The sequence below is a fragment of the Triticum urartu genome, chromosome 2A (assembly GCF_056163025.1).
Source record: "Triticum urartu cultivar PI428250 chromosome 2A, HENAU_Tu73, whole genome shotgun sequence".
Classification (NCBI taxonomy): Eukaryota; Viridiplantae; Streptophyta; class Magnoliopsida; order Poales; family Poaceae; genus Triticum; species Triticum urartu.
Window position 1 is genome coordinate 563235233 of NC_141874.1, and position 9516 is coordinate 563244748.

General features: G+C 46.2%; 1 protein-coding gene and 1 long non-coding RNA gene across 2 annotated transcripts; both read right to left on the reverse strand.

Moving 5' to 3' along the window:
* Positions 1-994: 994 nt before the first annotated feature.
* Positions 995-1963, reverse strand: LOC125538746 (uncharacterized). The gene is made up of 2 exons (XR_015616940.1): positions 1700-1963; positions 995-1589 (listed from the first exon to the last, which is right to left on the reverse strand). It is a non-coding gene; the product is annotated as an uncharacterized LOC125538746 (long non-coding RNA).
* A 1621-nt stretch (positions 1964-3584) lies between these two features.
* LOC125538745 (mitochondrial inner membrane protease ATP23) lies at positions 3585-8179 on the reverse strand. Its single transcript, XM_048702022.2, has 5 exons — positions 7938-8179; positions 7716-7831; positions 4595-4732; positions 4392-4475; positions 3585-4033 (listed from the first exon to the last, which is right to left on the reverse strand). Exons 1-5 carry the CDS (start codon positions 8077-8079, stop codon positions 3899-3901), a joined length of 615 nt encoding a protein of 204 aa, XP_048557979.1. The 5' UTR covers positions 8080-8179; the 3' UTR covers positions 3585-3898.
* Between the last annotated feature and the right edge of the window lie 1337 nt (positions 8180-9516).

Sequence of the window (9516 nt, forward strand, 5' to 3'; positions counted from 1 at the left end):
TGGCGCTGGACTCTTGTTCCCACGGAGCAGTGCCCCAGGCGATCCATGTGATCCTCGCTTTCGATCCATGAACCCCTTTTGGTTTGCTCTTGGACTCTTGGTAGTACTTACAGCAAGTTGCAAAGCTGGACCAGTGTGAATCGTGCTGCTGCTCGCGCTTCTCCCGGTGGTTTCGCGGTAAATGCAGTAAAAAGTACTAGCAGCAGCGTTCACTGCGTGTTTTCCTCCTCCTCGTGATCGAGTTGCCTAGTGCTGATATGGGAGATCTCTCAGCCTGAAACTCTTGAAAAGTAAAAATGGCATTTATACTTTTCTCTTCTATTCAGCAGATGGGAGGTTTAATAGTGTGTAGAATGGTGGTGCGTTGCACTTCCTTGCTCTGTCGCAAAGGGGCTGGAAGTGAGCGACCAGAAAAACAAGGCTAAAATTAATCATGCAGTGTAACAAACGTTGTTGTTGAGCTGAGCTTCGTAAAGAAAGAGGTGATATACGTAGTCGTATATTGATACTGATAGGGTGTAGAGGAGGGCTATCAAGACCTTTAATTTAAGTGTCTCGTGAGCAGTTGAGCATCTGAACTGTTGTCCCAACTCCCAAATATATGGCCGCTTCTTGTATCTGATAGGCTGTTAGCACAGCACGCGCGCTCATACTGTTCAAACTTTAAGCAGAATGCCATCTGATGCGACATCCCTGATCCCCTCAGAAGATTCAAAATACTATCCGCACGAATGGATATATATGGACCATATTATCATCACCGCAATGCAACAGTCGCTGATAGCAATCTTTAGGATTTGCTTATATGTCATCTTTGGGGCAGAACCAATATTCTGAACGTTCGTCAAACAGTGCATTTGCCTGCATGTCGTCTTCTGAGAGGTGCTAGTTACAAACTGCCGATCCATAGAGCGTTGGCGAATGTGATCCATCGTGAGGAAAGCGCGCACATGAAAACTGCACCAATCGAACGGCCATAGAGACAATCAATCAATATAGCAAACATATGCTGCTCAGTGGGCTCGTCTGGTTCCATTACGATTGAGATGTTACAGTAGTGCATGATCACTCCTCACTTACAGGGGAAATAACCAGGACTTCACCAAACGAATCCACATTACTACAGTACCTTCTTACAAAAGTGTAACTGAAAGACGAACACTGCTAGTGCTACCATAATAACTGCGTAAGTATATATCCTAAATTAATCAAGCTAGCAGTAATAACATTTGGTCAGGGGGCAAAATTTGCGTGCACAGATGGATCTGCACGCCGGACGCATACATACACATACTACTACCGAAGAAGTAAGAAGGTGGATTAGGAGAGCTGAGAGCTTCTTCTCGATCGCTAGCTGACTCCAGAGCTTCCCCTGCTATCACATTTCAGCAGATGGTCGCTGCCGAAGGAGCCAGAGCCCGACCGGAGATGAGAGACTCTCTTGTAGCTAGCTAGCTAGCTGAATCAGTTGTGCTTGGGCGTGCGGCGCTTGACGCGGGTGTAGTCCATGGTCATGTAGGACCTCATCTGCATCCTCTCCTCCGCCCACTGCTCCCCGTGCGTCCTTCTGTCGTGCAGCCTGATAGCACCTTCACCATCCACAAGAACAAAACAAGTTTCAGAGCACACTCATCACCAAGCAAATCGCAAACATCAACACTTCAGAATCCAGCAAAATAAAGTATGACAGATGACTTACCAACTCCCACCGCCTGGTGAACCGACGAACCGACGACCAACATCAACACCAGAGCAACAAGCCTCACAATCCCACCTAGCAACCTCATGCCTTCTCCACACCCGTTGCGCGCTCTGCTCCTCTCAACTGATTCTCACCTCAATCCAGCTAACCTGCTGCACCTGAGTGTCTATGTATGTTCGGTGCATATATATAGCCGGTCAAGGGCATTGGAGCGAAGACAGCTCGCAAGTCAAAGGACAGGAGATTTACACGGCTCTGAATTTTAATACCTGCGTCCGTCCTGTCCCCCTCCCTCCTCCTCCTCATCCTTGCCTTGGTCTTCGCATGGCATCCCACGGGAAGAATCTATAGTTCCTGGAGCTCCCGGCCTTGTTTAACCTCCCCTCCCTGCCTTTCTTTCTGGGGCCGTGAGCTGATGATCAGCTAGTTTAATGGCGCCTCACGTGAGCTCCACTCGGCCGCGCCACATGGGATTTGTTTAACCAGCTCGGTCACGCGAATACCGAAGCCGCGATTAACTAGTGATTAGTACTACTAAGTACTAACTACATGGAGTAGTGGAGTGGTGGGTGTGGTTTTGAATGAAACCATGAAAGGTGTTGCTAAGCATGGGTTTTGTTTAGTTAGCACTATTTGAACTTGATTCTTCAGTAGCTTCATGGCCTCTGGGCCTGGCTAGCTAGGTAGCCTGAATATCATCTGCTCAAGATTCCCATGCTGATTTGCCAAGCCTCACTGGGATTTGAAATTGCATTTGTTGTGCATGCCATTGGTTGATTGCTGTGCTAACGCTAGCTTAGCCTCATGGGATTGGGTGTCCTCAGGGCAGTTTTTAAGCCGAAAAAGAGGCGGTGGCTACTGCCTACTGAATGCTGACGCCGCTTTAAGTACCCTGATAGTTCGTGAAAGTGGCCACCTAGAGCTAGTAGCTAGATTGACAGTGATGGTTAGGAAGGATGGATCATGCCTTGATCGAGGGCAAACATTTTTTGGGGATTTGGTTTCCTTGGCCTTTCTTTACCTTGTCGTCAAGATCGGCATGGCACTCATGAACGCGGGCATCATTGGGTAGCTACTCTCTGTAGCTTCGTGTATTGTAGCTGGATTAGCCGTGCTCGCCTTGTCTTTAGCTGAAACCGGGGTAGAGTTGTTGCTGCCTATGGACACTTTGGTGCCCTCCTACTTTGCAAAAGCGAGTGAAATGGGTTTGTGATGGGGATTGTCTGAGTGGATATGGCATGATACTGTCGCCATTTGCTGTATCAGAATCTCGAGATCATCTACTAGTACTGTGATACGGAGTACTAATTATCATTACCATGCCCATCATGGGTATCCATAGCCCTGTTTACAGAACATCCCCAGATTTCCAGGGTACAACAGTTACTATAGTGAAGTTTTCAAATGAAAAACTTTGCGGTAAAACCATGACATTTAGTGACGGCAGCAGATTTTGAGTTACTGTACCATAACATAATTTTGACTGTTCAATACATGATTATTAATGTTGAGACCTGATTATTAATATTGTGAATATAGCACGACAGTGGCTCGAATGTACTCCCCCGTTTCTAAATACATGTCTTTTTAAAGATTTTAACAGAAATTACATACAGATGTATATAGACATATTTTAGAGCATAGATTCACTCATTTTGCTCTGTATATGGTCCCTTAGGAATCTCCAAAAAGACTTATATTTAGGATCGGAGGGAGTACATTAGTGAGTTGGTTGGAGGTTGAAATGCAGAACAATGCTATTGGTAGAATAACTGTGACTGGGTTCTGTGTATTAGTTCTAAATGCATTTCCAGAAGGTTCAAATTTCAAAAAAGGCTGAAAGAAGGGAATGCGTTAAGCAATATATTTACCTGGCAAAGAATTAATCAGTTACGCCCAATCTTATTTTGAGCTCAGTGAACTCTGTCACAATGTGCCATGCAAAAGAATTCAATTGCATGGAATAATCTGTTGCTACATTGTTTGGACTAATATACATTCAAAGTTTTGGTTCAGCGCCAAATTTCCAGATTTTGTTGCAACGCTCTGCAGAAGTACAATCTGAAGCGAACCTAAACTGTCCCGACAGGCTTGTACTTCATGGAGCCCATCTCAAGGGAAACTAACCTGTCCCACAGGCTTGAACTTCGTAGAGCTCATCTGAAAGGACACAAAAATCTCTCAACAGCTTGCACTTCATGGAGCCCTATCAAACGGGCGTGTGTCGTTGTAGCATATATTCCACACAGCCTCAATTGCATCTTTTGCAGCTGTCTCTGAACAGTAAGGGTTGTTCTTGACAGATTCCAGCGAACGTCTTTTAACACATTCCTTCAGAAATGCAGATAAGGTCACAGCAGACATAAACATTCAATTGGAAAATTTAAAATAAAAATAGGAAAAGTACGCTCATTAGCTAACAAGTCGAGAACCACATGGAAACTGTAGAAAATACCAATAATGGTTATCTATATTTAATTATTCAAAGTCTGTAACTTGCTAATAGAAGTTCGATTGAACTGAATAGGCTGTACACAAAGATGATGGATGTATGGAACTTGGAAGCTGCAGAGACACTAGAGAACGCAGGATTCGCATAGCAAAGAGAGAATCAATGTCATTATGTGGTATGAGCTCAATAACAAAAAGACAGCAAAAGGCAGTTTTGCTTTCTGTAAAAAAAACTTACTGGCTCATGCCCCCTTATCTTCAGGAAGCCTTTCATCAGTTCACGTTTGTAATGGCAATTGCCACTAAGATGATTAGCTCGAATCTAAGAATGAACAATACAGTGTAAGCCAATTAATTACCAATAGCTCACAACAAAACATAAGTTTATGTGGCACAGTAACATGCCAATAAATTCCATTTATATGACAAGTACTTCGATACCTCAGAGCAAGCATGGTGAGCGCAGTTCGTCCAGTCCATGTTCTTGCCAACACAGTCATCATAAGCATGTATTAACTCATGAGTTATGGTCTGAGTTATCTGATCGGGATATTCCATGTGATTACAGCAAACTTCTATCTGGACATAAATAACTGGAAATTATTATAGCAGTTCTCTCGTCAGTAGTTCACTTGAAAAAGAATCCACAAGGAAAGATGTAAGGCCAATCGAAGAATTTTGAGGAAAATAATATACTCCCTCCGATCCATATTAATTGTTGCTGATTTAGTACGACAACTAATACAAAGAAAAAAAATACCATTGAGGGAAAACAACAAGACTGCTATAATGGTTAGCCGACAACTTGGTCCATACAATCTTAGTTAAGGGATAACCATACAATACATAATGGGAAAATATACCACGCGAACATTTGTTGTGGCTTATAGCGTGGTGCACGGCGGAGAAGGAATGGTGAAGTAGGACGAAGAAGCGAGGGGGGAGGGGCTGCCCAGCGTTAACCTCAACGGCAACGAGGTGGCTGATATCGGGGCATGGTGGCTCCCTCGACTTGCACCGCTGGAGGTGGCAGGGACAGACGGTGGACAGCAGTGCCGGCTGGCATTAGAAAAATGGAGGAGAGAGAAGTGGGAGAGGGCAAGGGTGAAGGGAAGAGTAGCACATGTTAAGCTTCATGCACTAGTGATGGAAAGGGCTAGGCAATCCACATAAACATTTCAACAGCACTGTCCTGCATGAGGCCAGAAACGGACCAAGTAGGCATGAGGCATGAAGACTAAGGGAGACATGTTTAAGGTGATAGCATGAACGCTGCCAATATAACTGAAGTTTCATTGATCCAATACACTACAACATACACATAAAGCATGCAATTTTAAGTAGGCAAAGAACTTATAGCAAATAAATCTAGAAACATAGCATCCGGTCAACCTGTACTGATAACATCAATACGGGAACCAGCTCGGTCTACCTTTGTCGAAATATTGCTGGCAGAGATGCAAACGTAAACTTTAAATAAAATTTTAAGACAAAACTCCAACAAACTACATAAAGCAGATCAACCTATCTTTTACCTATAGTACTAAGAGCATCTCCAACAGTTAGTGTATAATAGGGCGCTCAAAAGCCTCTGAGTGTCCTGAGCATTGGGTGCTCTCAAATACTCTAGACGAACACTTCAACCACTGCCTTTGCAAATTTCATGACACACAAGATTGAAGTGCTCTCTCCTATTACCAAGTGATCATCAATGAAATCTGCCGGAACACCATATGTCATCATGCATAATGATATAGTCACCTTGTGGATAGTGCTATGTCCAAGATCTCCGCCGCAATTACTCTACAACAACAACAACAACAACAACAAAGCCTTGAGTCCCAAACAAGTTGGGGTAGGCTAGAGGTGAAACCCATAAGATCTCGCAACCAACTCATGGCTCTGGCACATGGATAGCAAGCTTCCACGCACCCCTGTCCATAGTTAGCTCTTTGGTGATACTCCAATCCTTCAGGTCTCTCTTAACGGACTCCTCCCATGTCAAATTCGGTCTACCCCGCCCTCTCTTGACATTCTCCGCACGCTTTAGCCGTCCGCTATGCACTGGAGCTTCTGGAGGCCTGCGCTGAATATGCCCAAACCATCTCAGACGATGTTGGACAAGCTTCTCCTCAATTGGTGCTACCCCAACTCTATCTCGTATATCATCATTCCGGACTCGATCCTTCCTCGTGTGGCCACACATCCATCTCAACATATGCATCTCCGCCACACCTAACTGTTGAACATGTCGCCTTTTAGTCGGCCAACACTCCGCGCCATACTCTCAAAAAAAAAAAAGATCTCCGCCGCAATTCCTCCTCGAATCACCATGCTTCGGCCTCTTGTTCTTATGCATGTACATCATCCTGATCAAAGCAATGTCCTCGTCTTCATTCATATCATATTCTACGGAGGAGAAACATCCCAAGGAGAGGACTCGAACGAACTCATTTACAACACAATACTTCCCATTACAGTCTACTCCTGTATCACGACAAAAAAACAATTTTTTTTACCTTTGAGGCTTTTGGTCTAACACCTAGTGCGCAAGGAGGAGAAATCCAGCCGGCTGCTTGTTAGGGCCGAGGTTGTCGCCGCGCCGGCTAGGAATGGCCAAGGGTTGGTCTTCTCGAGCCTCTGTCGCTGCCGCACCATCCGAAAGCCAAAAGGTCCAAGCGGTCAAGTGGCGGTCGAGGCAGCCGCTAATCAATCTCAACGGTGAGCAGTGGTGCTGCAGTGACCATTAAGGGCAGCGAAGGGGTGGCAAATGGCCAGAATCAGCGCAATCCGAGGCGGCGGCGGATCCCGAATCGACAACAGTGGCAGGGCTGTTGCGGCCATCCGGAACGGTGGGATTGGGCGGCGGAGTTACGGCTGAGCCCAGCGAGGACGGCGGGCTCGCAGCTGTGCGGCTGTGGCGTGGAATGGCGAGATCCCGCCGGCGGCGGTTGTGTGGGAGAGGTGGGTGCGGCGGCGGGAACTTTAAGCGTGACAGTTGGCCTGCACGCAGCTGCTGACGTACTTTGCGGCAGCCGGATGGAGTGCTGCAAATATGCAGCACTTGGTGCCAAAATATGGAGCTGCCCAAAAAAATTGCAGCACCATTTGCAGATACATCATCTGCTGCAGCACTGTTTTTGGGTCCAAATGGCCTAAAAAGCAGTTTTTTGGGCACTTGCCCTATTGTGCATCATCTGTTGGAGATACTAACACCTGAGAAAAATTCACAATTTTGGTTGTTCTTCCAAGTGAATGCTCTCAAGATTCAGTCAGGACAATTATCTCTTCAACCAAACCTTGACAACCAAACAATATCCTAGTTAATCCTTTGCTAAAACATGTATCCAAACAACAAAAGCGCTGTAATTTACAAAATCAGAGACCATAGTACGCCAGTTTGCACGAATTGTTATGACTTGTCAACAACCGCAGACATTTTCTATCTCCAGACATAGCGGCAATGCAAATTATTAGATTGCCGACATGAACCCTTGTAAGAGTGAGTGCCAACCATAAAGCAACGATAGTAAGGGGAGGAGGGAATGAAAGAACAGCGTACCCCCTCGCGGCTTGCGTAGCCCCCGGCAGAGGCGCAGGTGGCCGCCCGGATCAGCATCGGCCACACGGTGCACCCGGCTTTCTCCATCCGCTCCCTCAGGAACCGCACCGTCGGATCTACCCACCAAAATCGACAAGGCGAGTCAGGGGATGGAGTTCACAGACACGTCGAGAGGAAGGAAGAAGCGGCGGTGGGTGAGTAGGGGCGTAAGCAAGCGCGTACCTTTGAGAGCCGAGCGGACGCCGGCGACGCACTCCTCGTGCGGCATGATATGCCGGGGTACGGGCGGGTCAGAGGCGGAAGGTGCCTCCCCTCTGGTAGTTTTCTGCGGGACGCTGCCGCCGTCACCCGCGGCGGCCGCCATTGTTTTCTACCTCTGCCGGCGGCTGCGTCGTGGGCTCCCGAGGCCGAGAAGACAGAGGGGGTTTAGGTCTTCAGAAAGTTCGGATCTCTAGCGATTTTTTTTTGAGGGAAACGATCTCTAGCGACTGATCCCTTCGGGAAGTGCAAAACTGGATGGGCCGGAAGGTAATTGGGCTAAGCAAGAAAGCTAATGCTGGGCTGCGCGATGTAGGGAGGCGTTGGCCCTCCTTGCTAGCGATTTATCTCTCCATCACTAAAAAAATGAGACTGTCTCAAAAAAAACTAAAAAAAGAGCCGCTATTTGTAGGTCGCCTGATTTTTCTAGGTGCAAGTCAATTTTTTTTGGCCGTGGACTGCTAGCATACTTTGCTTTGAGCTCGTCTGGCATATAGGTTGTGTTCGTTTAGTTTCACATTCACAGAACCTATTTTATCGGTATATTGACCTAAATTTGAAAGTTAAGCTTAAATGTTATAATTTTCTAATCACCTTCCTCATTTTCGTCGACCTCTCGATCCTTTCGGATACTCTGCGTCATTGTGGCAGTTCGAGACAAAGCTCATGAGGCATGCCGACATCTACACATGTATCCAAAGGGTCTTGTTGCAATTTTCTGTTTTGTTTGTGGCATATGTTGTAAAGTGAACTGTACTCTGTTGAGCCTTCTTTTTCGAATGTTAGCTGGAGACCTGCCAGATCCATTGATTAGAAAAGGAGTATTACAAGTAACAACCTGGTACGAGGAACGCACTGCATAATGCAAGTGCCAAAAAAGAAGAAGAAAAAGGTTGATCGGTTTATTCAGGAATACTGAGTGAAAACTTAAACATCACCTAGCTTGACTAGGCCAAAAACAGCACAATAATATGACACGCCAAAAGGCAAACAGCCCACTACACACCCATGTCGGGCACTTAAGCACCTTCAATGCTGCCAGAGTGCACACCGAAAATGTTGTATCAATCCAGGCTGGACAAGCATATCCATGAAACCCAATGACATCCAAGAAGAAAGCTATGTCCGATGGAGCAAATATACGACAATCTGATCCCACGAGGTGGCCACGTAACCCACCTGGCGCTGCTTGCATGTGGAGGGTACTCCTGATGCCTCCACGGAAGATGTCACGCTAGCCACAACCGACCACCTCCGCGAGCCCCAAATCCAACTACAAGACGATGCCCAGAAACACAACGCCTCGCAAAGCCAATAGCGACATCATCATCCGACCTAGGAGACCAGATCTAGGGATTCTCCATAGCATACTACTCCCTCCGTTCCGAATTATTTGTCGCAGGTATGGATATATCTAGATGTATTTTAGTTCTAGATACATCAATTTCTACGACGAGCAATTTGAAACGGAGGAAGTAGAAAAGTTAAAGAAAGAACTGCAACATCAATGCCTCCAGCAAGGAAACAGTGCCTGTATCATCGT